Source organism: Euleptes europaea, chromosome 7, assembly GCF_029931775.1.
Source record: "Euleptes europaea isolate rEulEur1 chromosome 7, rEulEur1.hap1, whole genome shotgun sequence".
In the NCBI taxonomy this organism is placed as follows: Eukaryota; Metazoa; Chordata; class Lepidosauria; order Squamata; family Sphaerodactylidae; genus Euleptes; species Euleptes europaea.
This window is the reverse complement of record NC_079318.1, coordinates 83952130-83970602: the sequence shown is the minus strand read 5'-3', so window position 1 is coordinate 83970602 and position 18473 is coordinate 83952130. Positions and strand designations below refer to the sequence as shown.

At 45.2% G+C, this 18473-nt stretch overlaps 2 protein-coding genes across 2 annotated transcripts; one reads left to right on the top strand and one right to left on the bottom strand.

Moving 5' to 3' along the window:
* The first annotated feature begins 214 nt into the window (after positions 1 to 214).
* On the top strand, positions 215 to 2649 carry PFDN2 (prefoldin subunit 2). Its single transcript, XM_056853822.1, has 3 exons — positions 215 to 325; positions 1570 to 1693; positions 2437 to 2649. Exons 1-3 carry the CDS (start codon positions 306 to 308, stop codon positions 2614 to 2616), a joined length of 324 nt encoding a protein of 107 aa, XP_056709800.1. The 5' UTR covers positions 215 to 305; the 3' UTR covers positions 2617 to 2649.
* A 1406-nt stretch (positions 2650 to 4055) lies between these two features.
* KLHDC9 (kelch domain containing 9) lies at positions 4056 to 8574 on the bottom strand. The gene is made up of 4 exons (XM_056853820.1): positions 8059 to 8574; positions 7078 to 7246; positions 5594 to 5792; positions 4056 to 4227 (listed from the first exon to the last, which is right to left on the bottom strand). The coding sequence occupies exons 1-4, from the start codon at positions 8565 to 8567 to the stop codon at positions 4061 to 4063; spliced, it is 1044 nt and encodes a 347-aa protein (XP_056709798.1). The 5' UTR covers positions 8568 to 8574; the 3' UTR covers positions 4056 to 4060.
* Positions 8575 to 18473: the final 9899 nt, after the last annotated feature.

Below are 18473 nucleotides of genomic sequence, written 5' to 3'. Positions count from 1 at the left end.
CCTAATCTTTCTCTTTGGCTGATGAGGAGGACTCACACCAGTGTCACGCAATATCAGTAAAATTAAGCCAAGTTCCTAGCTCATATGAAGTTTGATGGTAGAAAGAGAATATCAGGATAGGGATAAACAGGACCAATGTCAAAAAAACTACTCTTGCATGGTTAAATTGGGTTGTTGCTGGGGATGGAAGAGGGTATTTCAATCCAGTGGCCTACATCTGACTTTTCTCCCTTCAGGTGGTGGCTGGGTTTAACCGCCTGCGTCAGGAACAGCGAGGCCTGGCCTCCAAGGCAGCTGAGATAGAGATGGAGCTGAATGAACACAAGTATGTATTGGGCAGGGATTTTAATAGTTTAGTTGTGCTTTACAGTTTGTTCATTGTGTCATTGCAATCCTGCGGATACTGGACTGCATGTGTACCAGAATGAGGTGGTAGTGAGGTGGGTGAGTGGGCAGTAATGCTGCAGTGGGAGGGGAGATGATATGGGGGAGCACGCCCTGCTTCCATAGCACATCCAGGAGAGAGATTGTGTCCCAGCCAGATTCCTGCCTTGCTAGTTTTCTGCTTGCAGGGAGACTTGCTATTTTAACACCTGCAGACTTTCAAAAATACAATCCCACACCCATAGTCTAAAACACTATTCTCTGTTCTACCCCCTCAGGGCTTTGCCTCCATCTCATTCTGCTGCATGCATAGTCTGGGTTCTGTGTATCTCATGGGATGCTGGCTCTTTTATGAAACTAACATAGGCATATGGTCAGAGATTGGCAGAAAAGGTCCTGTTTCAAGTACCAGCTTATAGGGCAGGCTGACCTCTGCAAGAAACAGCACCTACTCTTTTGCTGTGTTCAGATGCCCTGCCTAGCTGTGCGGCAGAAGGAGGAAAACTTCTCTTTCTGTTGGTTTTTGGAAGCTAGTCTCTAGGTTGGGGAAGGGAGGGTTAAGACTTTTGTTGGTTATTCATGTTTTTTAAATTTAATTGTTCCTCTGTATATTTGGGGAGGGGCTGTGGCTCAGTGGTAGAGCATCTGCTTGGCATGCAGAAGGTCCCAGGTTCAATCCCCGGCATCTCTAGTTAAAGGGACTAGGTAAGTAGGTGGTGTGAAAGGCACCTGTTTGAGACCCTGGAGAGCCACTGCCGGTCTGAGTAGACAATACTGACTTTGATGGACCAAGGGTCTGATTCAGTATAAGGCAGCTTCATGTGTTCATTTGATGTTTTTAATGTTTCTTAAAATCTTGTTGAAATTGTATTTTGGAAATGCAGGCTGTAATCCCCAGAAATAAAAGTGTGCATTAGGCCTTGGAGACAGTAACTCCCTAAAATAGTTATAGTGACCCCAGCCTGTATCTTAGGTGCCATCTTGCAGCCTTTACTGTGATAGAAATGCAGTGAGTGATGCAGCTTTCTTTGAGCTGTGGGGCATTGAGCACAAATGCTTTCCTCTGCGGCTGGAGGGCTTCTGGCGGGCATGGCTCTTAGCTGGGTCGATTTCTAGAGTGAGGGATGTCTTTATCGCAGGCTGTCGCAGGATGCACTGATCTTCCACGTGTCCTCTTCCTCGCAGGTTGGTTATCGAAACTCTCCGGGAAGTCGACCCAACTAGGAAGTGCTACCGGATGGTGGGGGGAGTGTTAGTGGAACGCACCGTCAAGGAGGTTCTTCCCGCCTTAGAAAACAACAAAGATCAGGTAACGTGTCTGTTCGGGGTGGGCAGATTCCAGACTTCTTGCACCGCCCCTGAACTAAGAAGTTGTTATTCTTTCCCCCCTTCTCCTTCCAACTTACAAGAACCTTCTGCCTGGTCCCCTACTAGTGATTGATAGCTGCCAGAGTGCCCGTTTTCATACTGGCCATAAAGAATGGCACCCTTGCAACTTACCTACCCATCTTTCCTTGCCACCATTGGTTACTCTAACACAAATATGTTGCATAACACTCCCAATGCACAATTTTAAGGCCTGCAAGGTTTAAAATGTGGAGGGGTGTCCTTTCAGAGATTCTTGTATTTTGCAAAGCTTGTAGATTTGCAATCTCCACCCCCAGTTCTTCCTTTGCTCACAGTCCCTGGCAGACACACAGAAAATAAGGACCCTTTTTTGGAGCGGCAGCATAGAAGCAAAAATAAAAGGTTGTGTTACATGTCAACCAACGCTTGATTCTTTATGTCTCCTTGACAAATGATATCCCACAGCGCGCACACAGCCCCCAATGAGGGATCATCAATAGTCACACAAGGCTAAATGCTCGAATCTGGCAAAATCAAAGGGTGCCATGCTACCTGTCAGTGAAACATACAAAATGCCCCTGGTGTTTTCTCTAGATGGAAGATACAGAAAGTGGGAAGCCCCCCCTCTGCTATTCCTTTAGAGAGCTCTTAACCTGTCCACATGACATTCTGACTCTCTTTCACCGCTCTTCTTTGGCCCCACAGATCAGCAAGATCATAGAGACACTGAGCCAGCAGCTGCAGACAAAAGGCCGGGAGCTGAACGAATTCCGGGAAAAACACAATATCCGCCTAATGGGCGAGGATGAACAGAAAGCTCCTTCCAAGGAAAGTCCCGAGGGGGCAGGCGCCAAAGCCAGCTCTGCGGGGGTCTTGGTTTCCTAGGGAGAGAAGGAGCTTGCTCTCTTAAGGACTTTCCACCTCTCGCTCCATAGTTGCAGTTCTTGACCTTAAAGGCTTAACTTTAATATTATTATTATTATTATTTTGATGTCCTCTCTTTACAATATTTTTGTTAAAATAAACAGTTTTTGTGCGTCACTTGCTTTGGGCCCCTGTGATGGCGGTCAGTGGTACTGGATCACCTCCTCTCCCCTTGCTTAGTGGTAGAGCAGAAGGTTTGTATTCACAGTGTCCCAAGCTGAACCTATGGGAACTCTGGTTTAGACGGGTCTCTGCTAGCTGGTCTGGGAAACTTCCGTAATGGGCAGGAAAAGGTGTGAATACTGGCCTAGAGGGACTGTGAGCTCATTCTCTATAAGTAAAGCTGTGTGTAGGTTGCGGTTTTTCACGAGCACAGAATTAGAGCGACTTGATCATTGCTTTTCCACATTTCAATCTCAGCTCCATTACACACACACACACACACACACAAAAAGGCTTCTAGCCCATATTATGGCAAAGAGAGTTGCTGCATATGAATAGCTAGGTTTTTTGTGTGCCACTTAGTTTCCTTTCACTTGCCATGGCTAGTTATGCAGCATAGCTTTTAAAATTAAACTGGAATTATGTCAAATAGTTTGAACTTTAACCTTTAAGATTCAAATGGCTCCATGAAATTGAGCAGAATGGGGGCTGTGATGATTGGCCGCTGGCCACAGTAACTAATTGACCAAGTTTTGATAGACTAACAAAAGTGTCCCCAGTTAATTGGACAGCACATTTAGTGTACATTTTAAAAAAAGTGTTCTTTACAAATGAAGCCCATCTTAGAGGCATTCTCCCTTTTCTCTCACAGGGAATACCTCTTCTGTGACATTTGCATAAGATATAAATGTGTTTCCTAGAACTAGGAAACAGGGCTCTTATTCCTTCAGATAGCTCACATATGGTTAATTGATTAAAACCCTTTCACTTGACTTCAGATTCCTTTTAAATGGGTGATAACCCTAAGAGCAAGAGAAATCACACAAGTGTATATAATACAGGTTACATTTTTTTAGCTTTTTTCATTGTGGAGTTTGCTTTAGCTGGGCACACATTTTCCGTCATCGCCATGCCCCCAGCATTGAGGCTGTTCATACATGCCTCCCACGTGGATGTTTTAGATTTTACAAAGCCGCAGAAAGTGAGCCTTCCAACTTGATAAAACTTTATTCCTAAATTTGAAATTGCTTCTCCCCCTAAGCTGAGGCATTTTCATTCTTGTGTCAGCCAGCTGGATCCGCCATGCTCCCCAATTCCCTGTGAAAAGAACAGAAGTCTGGCAAGCTGGTGTGTGTGCTTTTATTTCACGCATGCAGTGGGCAACCTTCCCCCACTGTGATGGGAGGGCTCTTTGGCAGACTTGAGATTGGTGGCTCGCTTGAACAGCACAGGCTCCTTGTCTTCACACGGAGATCTCTAAAGTGCAGATCTCTGGGCAGGGTGTCCTGCCGTCAGCCCCAAATCCCCCAACGAGGTAGAGCTTGTCGTCCCAAAGGCAGGTGCGATGACCAACTCTCTTCTGGGCTTGATCGGAACCGGGGAAGCGGTACCAGGTTGCTGGTGAAGACCCTGGATGTGCAGAAAGCGGGCATCTTTGAGATACACGGAAGAGCATCGCCTTTCCTACTCGATTTCCCTCCCTAGCTGGGTGTAAAAGAAGCTTCTAGGTGAAGACTCCTGAATTGTGGGGAGGGGGTGATGTAAGCTACGTTGGCATGCAGTTGTTTGTGCCTCTATGCAGGAAGCAAATCAGCAGCCAGCTTCTAGTTGAAAGCTAGTCATTCACATTTGGCCCTTATAAAGAATGGGCAGCTGTTAAGTTAGGGAAGCATGGAAAATCACTTTTGAAACGAGGTTGAGAAGCAGTTTGCAATATGGAACCAAGTAGACTGTTGTTGGGAGGAGGGAGGGCTGCAGTCTCACTAGACTCTGCCTTTCTAAGCCTGCCTGCTACAGGAACTGCAGTGTTTCTACAGCAGCCATGGTGATACATGGTGAGGAAAGTACCCAATGGAAAAAATAAATTAGCATTCATTCCTTGTCATGGATTGTGCAGTCACCTTTTCGGGAATTATGAAAAGCTCTTGGGACACCCTGTAGCCACATGCACTGAATGTGCCCCCTCTTGTAGCAGAAGATGCCTGGTTCAAACGCCAGGATCTCCAGTTAAAAAGGAATAATAGAATCAGAGTTGGGAGGGACCACCAGGTTCATCTAGTCCAACCCCCTGCACAATGCAGGAAATTCACAACTACCTCCCCCCCACACACCCAGTGACCCCTACTCCATGCCCAGAAGATGCCCTCCCTCTCGTGATCTGCCTAAGGTCATTGAATCAGCATTGCTGACAGATGGCCATCTAGCCTCTGCTTAAAAACCTCCAGGGAAGGAGCACTTACCACCTCCCAAGGAAGTCTGTCCACTGAGGAACCGCTCTAACTGTTAGAAAATTCTTCCTAATGTCTAGACAGAAACTCTTGATTTAATTTCAACCCATTGGTTCTGATCCGACCTGGGGCAACAGAAAACAACTCGGTACCATCCTCTATATGACAGCCCTTCAAGTACTTGAAGATGGTTATCATATCCCCTCTCAGTCTTCTCCTCTTCAGGCTAAACATACCCAGCTCCTTCAACCTTTCCTCATAAGACTTGGTCTCCAGACCTTTCACCATCTTTGTTGCCCTCTGGACGCGTTCCAGCTTGTCTACATCCTTCTTAAATTGCGGTGCCCAAAACTGAACACAATACTCCAGGTGAGGTCTAACCAGAACAGAGTAAATCATGTACTAAGTGATGGGAAAGACCTCTACGTGAGACTCTGGACAGCCACTGCAAGACTGAGTAGACAATACTGACCCTGATGGACCTACAGCCTGATTCACTATAAGGCAGCTTCATGCAAGATGCTTTTAAAGAACAAACTCTCTCTTACGTGTATCGTGGACATAGAGGTCGTTGCAAATGGCATCCCTGCCTCTGGATAAGGTCTCCCCTCCAAAGATGATGGCAAAAGGCCCCACCACAGTGCAGGACTGGTGGCGCAAGCCTTTGGGTGCCTGCTGGGATCCCTTTTCGGCACTGACCAAACGACTGATCTGCTCCGTAAGCTCAGTAGCATGGACAGAATCAACCTAAGGAGGGAAAAGGGGTTGGGAACCTTATGAGGAAGCAGCTACAAAACTGGAGGGACACCTTTAAGATTGTATACTCTTAATTCTGAACTCTTATAGCCCTAAAGGCCCCTAGCAGGTGTAGCTCAACCAAAAGCCAAGAGGATTGAAAGGAATAGGATGGGAGGAGTAGCTAGAGAAAGTCTTCAGGTGGCTGCTGTGTGGCTGAAGGCCCAGCAACCTAAAGAGGTCTGAGACCAAAGAAGGTCCTCAACCACATGGACCTAAACATCACATATTCATTTGAACTATATATGCTTCCACTCTTGATGAGGAATGGTCCCTGATTTCTGACATGTGTCCTTGGTAAGGGACTGTCTCTTTTGACCTTATTTCTCTTTTCTGGGCCTTTTTAGTATATGTTACTAGCATGGTCATTCCTCTGGGCTCAGTTCCCTATGGTCTTTGGCTTTTGGAGCGTGGAGTGGATTCTTCATCTCTGACATCGAGACATGAACACGAAGGCGCCCTGCAGTGCACAGGCTGCCAATTCCCACTCCTGGCAAGGTCTGTTTTGCAAACAGTTCCTGTCTTGTACTGCAACAATGATGTAGCATTTCTTTAAACAAATCCTCCCAGCTCTTGATTCAGTGGAAAATATTAACTGGAGAATAAATTAGTATGGTACTCAGAAAGCAAAGTAGAGGCAGTGATGGCTGGCATGAGAACGGGGGTCTTACGAGCAAGCATATTCCTATGAAATGTTTGAGAGGGTACACAGTGGTGGTCGGAAATGCCGTCAAGTCACTGCTGACTTATGGCAACCCCATAGGAGTTTCAAGGCATCAGAGCCATTGCCTGGCTCCGCATGGGCTGAGAGAGTTCTAAGAGAAATGTCACTGGCCCAGAGTTACCCAGCAGGCTACATGTGGAGGTGTGGGGAATCGAATCCTGCTCTCCAGATTAGAGTCTGCCACTATTAACCACTACACAACGCTGGCTCTCTAGGATACACTACCGGCCAGAAATATAGCTTTTAGCTCTCAAGGCCCAAATTCAGCTGTTATCCCCAAGACAATTTCCATCCTCACCTCTAGCCAGGACTGTGGGGTAGTAGCTGCCACCCTGTAGCTCTTTTCTCCCCAGAGTGTTGCAGCCAGCAGCCAGCTAGGAAGACATATTTGGGGTGGAAAAGGAGGTTCCCCATCTGGATTACCTTCTTGCACCTTCTTGCATATATAGTCTACTCAAGCCAAATCTAAGCACTAGTTGTATCCAGGACCCGCCCCCGTACGCATTCACTCACGTGGATTTTCCCTTTCCCCCAGTGTCCAGCCACGTCAAAGTCAGCAGAGTCACGTCCGCCGAATACCATGAGCTTGTAGCCGCTGCTCCTCCCACTGGAGCTGGTCTCGCGCAGCAGCATTGCAGAGTGGCCGGCCCGTGAGGCTGTGTGAGATTCTTCTTCTCTGTACCTAGTGAGCAGAGGATCCACAAAGATTCCTCAGTGTAAGCCTGCTCAGGAAGGGGCTGTGGCTCAGTGGTACAGCATCTGGTTGGCATGCAAAAGGTCCCAAGTTCAATCCCCGGCATCTCCAGTTAAAGGGACTACGCAGGTAGATAATGCAAAAGACCCCTGCTTGAGACCCTGAGAGCCACTGCTGGTCTGAGTAGACAGTACTGACTTTTTTAAAAAAACATTTGTTATTAAAGATTTTTAAGAATTACAAACACATACACGTACACATGCATACAGTCTTGTCATTCTATCAGGGAAATCGATAATTGACTACCTTTGCTAACATACTTATATAGACCATACTATTGGTTTAACTAAAAGGAGGACTGCTCTATTACACGAGTATTACGTAAACATCCTGCTTTTTAACTATTCCAGTCTTCTGAACCAAGTCTTTATAATATGGCATTATAAACAATATCTAATATTACAACACTTAGTTATGCTTATCCTCCCTGCATTGGCTTAGATATAATTTATTTCAGCAGTTTTTACTACCTGCTACCCCCTTTTTTCCCTTGATATTCTAACCTCATCTATCCTCTACTTTGGACAATACTGACTTTGATGGACCAAGGGTCTGATTAAGTATAAGGCAGCTTCATGTGTTCACAAACTTCCATGCCCCACCCAGCCAACTGCAGGTTTATAATGGGGGGACGATTTTATTGGTTTTGTTTACACTATTATCATTCATGTCATAAGCAGACTTGGATACATTTTATAAAGGAGCAGGATAAACAGCTTGTAAATAAATCCATTACATACCAGTAGGTCTTGGTGGCAGGGTTCATGTGCAATGTGTAGATGCTGGCGTAGCGCCTCTGTGTGCGCAGCCCGCCTTCACGGCCCACCACCCGCACCTCATGGTCTGACAGCTTGGTACAGGTGTGGCTGCTCAACCCCACAGGAGGCTCATTGGAGGATCCCTCGGCCCAGCGTTCCCACTGCGCCTGGTCAGCGTCAAAGCTGCACACATCCGAGACCCTTCGGGAGCCGTCCCAGCCTCCCACCACACACAGCCAGCGATCAGCCAGGACCACGGCCTCATGGTGGCTGCGCCGGTACCCACGTTCAGGAGCGACTGTTCGGACGGTCTGGACAGACGGGTCGAAGGCCACCACGTCTCCCAGGGGTGACTCCTGGGTGTCTGCCGACTTCAGTCCCCCAAAGATCAGGAGTTTCCCTTGCACCACATTGCACGAATGGAAGCCACGGGCCAACTGGTCACTGCGCGCAACTGGAGTCCACTTCCAGTTGCTGCCGGCAGCCGTCATACCAGGCCTGACCTGCGGGAGGCAGAGGTACAAAGGTAGATTGCAAACTCTGGACTGAAATTAACTAACAATTATGGGCAGCCTTGTGAGCCCATGAGAAAGTATACTAGCAGAAATACTTTTCTTAGGGCAATGCATTCACAAAGGAACGATCGAGATTTCAAATTCGCTAGAAAGATTCATCAGGCTAAATACTGATCAGTGGATTCCCAGACAAGTTGGCTGAGTTCCTGAGGCCTAACACACTAAGCATAAACAACGTTTAAACAGACGTCTTATCTTTGTCTGATCGCACTCTATGGTCCTGGAAATGATTTGAAAGCGCCAAATGTCCGTGCTTTCAACATACGCTTATAGCACGATGGTTCCACTTCCTCCGTTTCAGGGTCGTTTCCCCCCCGAGGAGCGTATACCTTTAAAACGTTGCATATCTCTCCCCCTCTGTAGTCAGATGTGTAGCCCTCCTCCCCTCCCACAGGAATAAAGGGAATAAAATGCCGTTGCATTTAGCAGGGCTGCATTTCCTAAAGTTGCACACACACATGCTTCTCTACCCCACTCCTCTGAAGCTTTCCCTGGAATTAACACTTCGTGCTCCAAACAGCCACCGCAAACCCTGTTGTTTGGTCTGGGGAATTTCACCTTTCGCACACAAGCCTGAGCCCAAGAACCGGCTGCCTTGGAGCCCTTTGAAATTGAGAAGGACTCTTCCCTCCCCCGGCTCTGCTAGCACAGCCAGAGAGAGAAATTCATGGGTAAAGGAAAGTTTACATTCCTTTGAAATGTGATGTTGGAGGAGAGTGTTACGGATTCCGTGGACTGCCAAAAAAAACAAATCAGTGGGTTATAGATCAAATCAAGCCTGAACTGACCCTAGAAGCTAAAATGACTAAACTGAGGCTGTCGTATTTTGGTCACGTCATGAGACGACAAGAATCACTGGAAAAGACAGTCATGCTAGGAAAAGTTGAGGGCAGCAGGGAAAGAGGAAGACCCAACAAGAGATGGAGTGACTCAATAAAGGAAGCCACAGCCCTCAATCTGCAAGATCTGAGCAAGGCTGTCAAAGATAGGACATTTTGGAGGACTTTCATTCATAGGGTCGCCATGAGTCGGAAGAGACTTGACGGCACTTAACACACACACACAAAGGAAAGTACTGACACTCTAAAGCCGTTCATGCTCCTGCCTCTCTCAAGGGAAGGGGGAAGTGCGGAATGTTTTACAGCAACAACCCAATGCTGGAATGCTGGCTCTTTGCACCAGCAGCAGCACCCCTTTTCTTTGCGCAGGGGGGCAGTCACCAGAAGATTGGCTTAAAAAAGGGGGGGATTAAGAGTGGGGAGGGTGGGAAGCTTATCGCACTTCCATGATGTCATGGATTATGCAACTCTCCCCAGGGAGAAACGCAGACCTGGCAGAGTTAAAATACAGTGAGGGAAAAGTGAAGATGCGGAGGAGAAATTTGAAAGCGCAGCCAAACGTGCCGTTCGAGCACGGCGATAATGTGTAGTAGGTAAAAGGTGCGTTAAGGCTCCTGAAGCGTCTGATGGGGGAGATTCCTCATCTTTCGCTCCCCACTGCTAAATTCTGCGCCACTGCAATTAAAATACACAAAAATAGGGTGGAAAAAAACGGTTAAACTCTTTTATACTTTAATATTTTTAGTAATCTTAAGTTGGCAAGCCACTTTTGTGTCATGCACTAATTTTGTATATTTTATTACTACCAGATTTTTTAATCAATTTTTGTAATTTGTAACAGTTTTTACAGATTTATCATAGAATCATAGAGTTGGAAGGGACCACCAGGGCCATCAAGTCCAACCCCCTGCACAATGCAGGAAATTCACAACTACCTCCCCCCTCCACACCCCTAGTGACCAGAAGATGGCCAAGATGCCCTCCCTCTCATCATCTGACTAAGGTCACAAAATCAACATTGCTGACAGATGGCCATCTAACCTCTTCTTAAAAACCTCCAGGGAAGGAGAGCCCACCACCTTCCAAGGAAGCTTGTTCCACTGAGGAACCGCTCTGACTGTTAGAAAATTCTTCCTAATGTCTAGACGGAAACTCTTTTGATTTAATTTCAAACCGTTGGTTCTGGTCCGACTTTCTTGAGTAACAGAAAACAACTCGGCACCCTCCTCTATATGACAGCCCTTCAAGGACTTGAACATGGTTATCATATCCCCTCTCAGTCTTCTCTTCAGGCTAAACATACCCAGCTCCTTCAACCTTTCCTCATAGGACCTGGTCTCCAGACCCCTCACCATCTTCGTTGCCCTTCTCTGGACACTTTCCAGCTTGTCTACATCTTTCTTAAATTGTGGTGCCCAAAACTGAACACAGTACTCTAGTTGAGGTCTAACCAGAGTAGAGTAAAGCGATACCATCACTTCGTGTGATCTGGACACTATACTTCTGTTGATGCAGCCCAAGACTGTGTTTGCCTTTTTAGTTACAGCATCACACTGCTGACTCATGTTCAGCGTTTGGTCTACTAAGACCCCAAGATCCTTTTCACACACACTACTGCTCAAACAAGTCTCCCCCATCCTATAAATATGCATTTGATTTTTCCTACCTAAATGCAGAACTTTACATTTGTCTTTGTTGAAGTGCATTTTATTAGTTCTAGCCCATTTCTCCAGCCTGTCAAGGTCATCCTGCATCTTGGCTCTGTCTTCTACCATATTTGCTACCCCTCCCAATTTAGTATCATCTGCAAATTTAATAAGCATCCCCTCTATTCCTTCATCCAAATCATTTATAAAGATGTTGAACAACACAGGGCCCAGCACAGATCCCTGAGGAACTCCACTAGTCACTTCTCTCCAAGTGGACGAGGAACCATTAACTAGCACTCTTTGGAGATAATTCACAGTGGGTAGCCGTGTTAGTCTGTCTGCAGTAGTAGAAAAGGGCAAGAGTCCAGTAGCACCTTAAAGACTAACAAAAATATTTTCTGGTAGGGTATGAGCTTTCTGAAGAAGTGAGCTGTGGCTCACGAAAGCTCATACCCCACCAGAAAATATTTTGTTAGTCTTTAAGGTGCTACTGGACTCTTGCCCTTTTCTACTACTAGCACGCTTTGGGTACGATCTGTCAACCAGTTGCAAATCCATCTAACAATAATAGGATCTAACCCACATTTTCCCAATTTGTCAACTAGAATACTATGTGGAACCTTATCAAAAGACTTACTGCCTGAGTGCCCTTCTCTTTACAAATTGCTTTCATTTATCCCCCATCCTCCACTAGAACATTCAGTAAGGTGTATTATCTGGGGAACGGGGTGGGGAACGTTTGAAAAGTGAGCCTTGCTATGAAGATCGGGGTCGCCAACACATCCCCTTCTTTCATCTCTAGGAAATGCTGGAGGGCTTTGCAAACTGAGATCTCCCATGCAGTCCTAGCAGCGGATGAGACTATAGCAAATCCATTTAATCATATCCAGAAAAAACCCTTTCTCCCCTTCCCCCCCTCCATTTGTAGTTTTACTTAGCATCCACCCTGGAGAAGAGTTCCGATTAAAGTCTGCTCACCTCTGCAGTTTTTGGATAGATCCTAATAAACATTGTTAGGAGCCCCGTGGTGCAGAGTGGTAAGCTGCAGTACTGCAGTCCGAAGCTTTGCTCACAACCTGAGTTCGATCCCAACGGAAGTTGGTTTCAGGTAGCCGGCTCAAGACTGGGGAAAGCACTGGCAAACCACCCTGTAAACAAAGTCTTCCTAGAAAATGTCGGGAAGTGAATCACCCCATGGGTCAAAAATGACCCGGTGCTTGCACAGGGGACCTTTACCTTTACTAAACCCTGGCTGTTACTGCACTTGTATTCCCAGCAATGTATTAAGATTGGTTCTTGTAGGTTATCCGGGCTGTGTAACCGTGGTCTTGGAATTTTCTTTCCTGACGTTTCGCCAGCAACTGTGGCAGGCATCTTCAGAGTAGTAACACTGAAGGACAGTGTCTCTCAGTGTCAAGGGTGTAGGAAGAGTAATATATAGTCAGAAAGGGGTTGGGTTTGAGCTGAGTATTGTCCTGCAAAAGTATTGTCCTGTAAGTATCAAGATAATGTGCTAATGAGGGTATGGTATGTTGATATGGAACCATTGTATCCTGAAGTGATCTGTTAATGTGTGTAATCCAAAACTAATCTGTATGGCTATTGTTGAATGTTGTCTTTGTCTGGAGGTTTTTCAGGGCAGGAAGCCAAGCCTTATTCATTCTTAAACTCTCCTCTTTTCTGTTAAAGTTGTGCTGATGTTTATGAATTTCAATGGCTTCTCTGTGCAATCTGACAAAATAGTTGGTAGAATTGTCCAGTCTTTCAGTGTCTTGGAATAAGACCCTGTGTCCTGTTTGTGTCAGTCCATGTTCAGCCACTGCTGATTTCTCAGGTTGGCCAAGTCTGCAGTATCTTTCATGTTCTTTTATCCTTGTTTGTATGCTGCGTTTTGTGGTCCCGATGTAAACTTCTCCACAGCTGCAAGGTATACGATATACTCCTGCAGAGGTGAGGGGGTCTCTTTTGTCTTTTGCTGATCGTAGCATTTGTTGTATTTTCTTGGTGGGTTTAAACACTGTTTGTAGGTTATGTTTTTTCAAAAGTTTCTCCATCCTATCAGTGACTCCTTTAATAAATGGCAAGAATACCTTTCCTATGGGAGACTGTTTTTCTTGAGTTTTCTGATTTTTGTTTGGTTCAATGGCCCTTCTGATTTCATTCTTGGAGTAGCCGTTTGCTAGCAGTGCGTGATTTAGATGGTTAGTTTCTTCCTTGAGAAACTGTGGTTCACAGATCCGTCTTGCACGGTCCATTAATGTTTTGATTATTCCTCTTTTCTGTCGGGGGTGGTGGTTGGAGTTTTTGTGTAAGTAGCGATCTGTGTGAGTTGGTCACTTTGCAGTCACTCCCACCCAAATTCCAGTGGAAGACATCATTGCAAATGTAGAATCTGCCATTCGTAATCTACCTGAAGAAGATGCTGAGGAAATAAGAGGAGAGACAGCAAGAATTCTACGAAAAGCAAAGCCCCCTGCTAGCAATATAACACGCAAGGAGAGAAACGCCATCAAGACCCTCAATGCAGATCCAGAAATCATTATTCTACCAGCTGACAAAGGCAATGCCACAGTGATCATGAAAACAGAAGAATACAAAAAGAAGATTGAGGAACTTCTGGACCCTGCCACATACAAAAAACTAAAACGAGATCCAACTTGCAAAATTACCAGGAAAACTAGCATTCTGATCAAGAATTCCACTCTTCATCCCGACACACACAGAAAACTATGCAAGACTGAAGCACAACCACCACGATTATATGGACTACCTAAAATTCATAAGGATTCCGTTCCACTCCGACCCATCGTGAGTGCCATTGGTTCCCCAACATATGAATTAGCTAAATATTTGACCACCCTCCTACAGGACCACATTGGAAAAACCACTTCTTACATCAAAGATTCAACTCACTTCATCAACAAAATCAGTCCGTTAAGACTCAATCCAAAGGATATATTAATCAGTTTTGATGTTGTATCCCTCTTTACCAAGGTTCCAGTTAAAGACACAATCTCATTGATTAACCAGATTTTTCCAGAAGATATAACAGCCTTATTTCACCATTGTTTGACAACAAGTTATTTCCTATGGGATCAAGAATTTTATGAACAGATTGATGGAGTAGCTATGGGAAGTCCACTCAGTCCAGTAATAGCAAACTTTTACATGGAATATTTTGAAAAGACAGCATTAGAATCAGCACCTTACAAACCTACAGTCTGGTTCAGGTTCGTAGATGATACATTTACCATTTGGAGCCATGGTGAAGAAAAATTAATGGACTTTCTAAACCATCTTAATAATATCCATCCAAACATTCAGTTTACCATGGAAAAGGAAATTGAGGGTAAACTCCCATTTCTTGATACCCTTGTCATCCGTAAATCAAACCTTCAGTTAGGTCACAAGGTCTACCGGAAACCAACTCACACAGATCGCTACTTACACAAAAACTCCAACCACCACCCCCGACAGAAAAGAGGAATAATCAAAACATTAATGGACCGTGCAAGACGGATCTGTGAACCACAGTTTCTCAAGGAAGAAACTAACCATCTAAATCACGCACTGCTAGCAAACGGCTACTCCAAGAATGAAATCAGAAGGGCCATTGAACCAAACAAAAATCAGAAAACTCAAGAAAAACAGTCTCCCATAGGAAAGGTATTCTTGCCATTTATTAAAGGAGTCACTGATAGGATGGAGAAACTTTTGAAAAAACATAACCTACAAACAGTGTTTAAACCCACCAAGAAAATACAACAAATGCTACGATCAGCAAAAGACAAAAGAGACCCCCTCACCTCTGCAGGAGTATATCGTATACCTTGCAGCTGTGGAGAAGTTTACATCGGGACCACAAAACGCAGCATACAAACAAGGATAAAAGAACATGAAAGATACTGCAGACTTGGCCAACCTGAGAAATCAGCAGTGGCTGAACATGGACTGACACAAACAGGACACAGGGTCTTATTCCAAGACACTGAAAGACTGGACAATTCTACCAACTATTTTGTCAGATTGCACAGAGAAGCCATTGAAATTCATAAACATCAGCACAACTTTAACAGAAAAGAGGAGAGTTTAAGAATGAATAAGGCTTGGCTTCCTGCCCTGAAAAACCTCCAGACAAAGACAACATTCAACAATAGCCATACAGATTAGTTTTGGATTACACACATTAACAGATCACTTCAGGATACAATGGTTCCATATCAACATACCATACCCTCATTAGCACATTATCTTGATACTTACAGGACAATACTTTTGCAGGACAATACTCAGCTCAAACCCAACCCCTTTCTGACTATATATTACTCTTCCTACACCCTTGACACTGAGAGACACTGTCCTTCAGTGTTACTACTCTGAAGATGCCTGCCACAGTTGCTGGCGAAACGTCAGGAAAGAAAATTCCAAGACCACGGTTACACAGCCCGGATAACCTACAAGAACCAATGAACTCTGACCGTGAAAGCCTTCGACAATATTTTGAATGTATTAAGAGTTTGAAAACGTTATAAAAAATACTGTTCGCACTTTGTTTGGCCCCTTTAGCTGTGAAAACGTCTTCCAACCATTTATAAGCCGTGGTATCCAAAAACCCTTTTAAAGCGATGTTTTTTACAACATTTTCAAACTCTTAATACATCGCTGGGAATACAAAGTGCGGTAACCCCCACTGTTACCCCTGTGGGCATAAACTGACAATTAAACGTCCCCAAAACTGTTCTCTTCTACAACCGCCATAGGGTTGCCAACCTCCAGGTGGGGCCTGGAGATCTCCTGGAATTACATCTGATCTCCAGACTACAAAGATCAGTCCCCCTGGACAAAATGGCTGCTTTGGAGGTGAACTGTATAGTATCATACCCCGTTGAGATCCCTCCCCTCCCCTAACCTTGCCCAACTCTCCAGGAATTTTCCAACCCAGAACTGGCAAACCTACAGCAACCACCTCTGCTCTTCTTCCCTTCCAACCCCAATAGGGTTGCCAACCTCCAGGTGGTGGCCAGAGATTTCACGCTACTACAACTAATCTCCAGGCTACAGAGATCAGTTCATCTGGAAAAAATGGCTGCTTTGGAAGGTGGACTCTATGGCACTATACCTCAACGAAGTCCCTCCCTTCCCCAAATCCCGCCCTCCTCAAGCTCCTCCCCCAAAATCTCCAGGTATTTCCCAATCCAGAGCTGGCAAGCCTAAACCCCAAACTGTTAAGAGGGAATACAGTAGCCAAATGAAACAGAAGACAGAGCTTCATAACTGTGCAGAAGAGGGAATTTTGGTTTCTGCCATTGCTCCCCATTTTCTGCAGTTGGCCATGACAGTCTGCATCTTTCAATAACCTCTATACAGTTGTTAAAGGAACAGAAGGCGAGTTCCCCTCTACCATCTATTCAGTCAAACACTTAACATTATGGTTGCCAACCTCCAAGTACTAGCTGGAGATCTCCTGCTATTACAATTGATCTCCAGCCGATAGAGATCAGTTCACCTGGAGAAAATGGCAATTGGACTCTATGGCATTGAAGTCCCTCCCCTCCCCAAACCCCGCCCTCCTCAGGCTCTGCCCCAAAAACCTCCTGCCGGTGGCGAAGAGGGACCTGGCAACCCTAGACTCAGTATAAAGCAGCTTCATGTTCCATTAAGCAATCTGTATTAGTTGCTGTTCAGAAATTCTTACATAGTAGGCCAAATTAACGGAATTCCTACATGGAAAAAATATGGAAGAATTTAAAAAAACATGGTCTAAGGCCGCCTCATATTGGGATAATTTGGCAAAAATGGATTTTACAGTATTAATTAACGAGTTAAAGAAATTAGTTTTAATAATTTTATATTTTTGAGTTACTAAGTATAATAAATACTGTTTAGACACTTCTTCAGAAGTCGGGTGAAGGGTCACTTTTTTAGGTGGGTGGAGGGTGGAGGGGTATCTTTTTGAATTTTATAATTAAGCAATCATGAATGTAATAATTAAGGTATATAGATACCCTTCTGTGTTTTGCTTTTTCTTTTTGTAGTAATTTTTTAATGTTAATTTCATTGTATTTGTTTTTATGTTTTGTTATAAAAATTTATATATATATATATATATATATATATATATATATATATATATATATATATATATATATATATATATATATATATATATATATATATATATATATAAAAAGAAATTCTTACATAGTAGATCTAAGTACCGGTATATCTACCGCGTTGAGACCATCTGCTCTCAACAGTGGCCGCACTCTCGGGGGCCTGGAGGAGGTGAATGTTACCCAAATGGCATCCCACAGTGCTGCAATGCCACTTCCGGCTGCTTAACTGGAAGGGACGTCACCATTGCACGGGACGCTCTAGGATTCACCTGAAACTGTAGAGTTTCTGGAGAACCCTAGAACATCCCACAACACAGTGACATCGCTTTCAGTCATTCAGCCACAAGAGACTGGGGGCGAAAACACACAGTCGCTTTAGCCTCCTTTATTCCGTCTCAGCCAGGATTCAGCCAGGATCGAACGCACGTTCGGCGAAACGCACGCGTTCGATCCTGGCTGAAACAGGGAATAAAGGAGGCTAAAGCGACTGTTTTTGCCCATTGTGACACTGTGGGACGCCATTTCATCCCTCCCATTTCATCCCACCACCCTATCAAGCAGCGGTGGGGGACCTAGATCGATAGCAAAGCCTTCCTCTGCTCTTGACCCCTCCCCAATATCTTGCATTCGGAACGACACCGCCACTGAACCTCAGCATTTCATTTATCTACTTCTGGTTTTTAAAGGCTCTGTTCCCCTGCCCGAGCTATGATTTCAAGGCTGGGCCCTCAGCCTGCCTGCCTGCCCTGATTGCATGATCTACAAACGTGCACTGGGGCAGCCCTGTAATTTCTCCACCCCCAATATGTACGGTGGAAATGCTGCCCCAAACCGGAACGGCGTGCGGATTTTTGTGCGTGATGTAAAGATGCAAAACACTAAATCAGGCCTACCTTCAGCGAGGAAACCACTACAGAACCTGGTTGCTCGGCAACCGGGAGCCCGTAGCAACCGCGCCGGCATGCCTTGACGACGGATTCTGCTGCTACAGAGGAAAGCAGGCCCTGCCAGAAAGCGTTTGCTTAGTGTGGTAAAGTTTGCAGGAACATAAATAACCCACGGGTGGAGGCCTGGGTTACGGCCAGCATAGTAGCATCATGAGGAGTCCAGAAAGCATTTGAAGCAGGCTGAGGAATAATAAGCGGCAACAGCGGAGGTTACGGAGGGGTGGCAGGAAAGGCAGATGGAAGTTATAATGGCAAGCAGCGGGTGGGGCTG

Excerpts from the sequence above, each read along its gene's own strand:
- PFDN2 (XM_056853822.1), top strand. The coding sequence starts at position 306 with ATGGAGCTGAATGAACACAA. Across the intron at positions 326-1,569 it reads ATGGAGCTGAATGAACACAA|GTTGGTTATCGAAACTCTCC; the intron begins GTATGTATTGGG and ends TCTTCCTCGCAG. Across the intron at positions 1,694-2,436 it reads TAGAAAACAACAAAGATCAG|ATCAGCAAGATCATAGAGAC; the intron begins GTAACGTGTCTG and ends TTGGCCCCACAG.
- KLHDC9 (XM_056853820.1), bottom strand. The coding sequence starts at position 8,567 with ATGACGGCTGCCGGCAGCAACTGGAAGTGGACTCCAGTTGCGCGCAGT. Across the intron at positions 5,793-7,077 it reads GGGGGAAAGGGAAAATCCAC|GTTGATTCTGTCCATGCTAC; the intron begins GTGAGTGAATGC and ends TTCCCTCCTTAG. Across the intron at positions 4,228-5,593 it reads CCTCTATGTCCACGATACAC|GGTCTTCACCAGCAACCTGG; the intron begins GTAAGAGAGAGT and ends CTGCACATCCAG.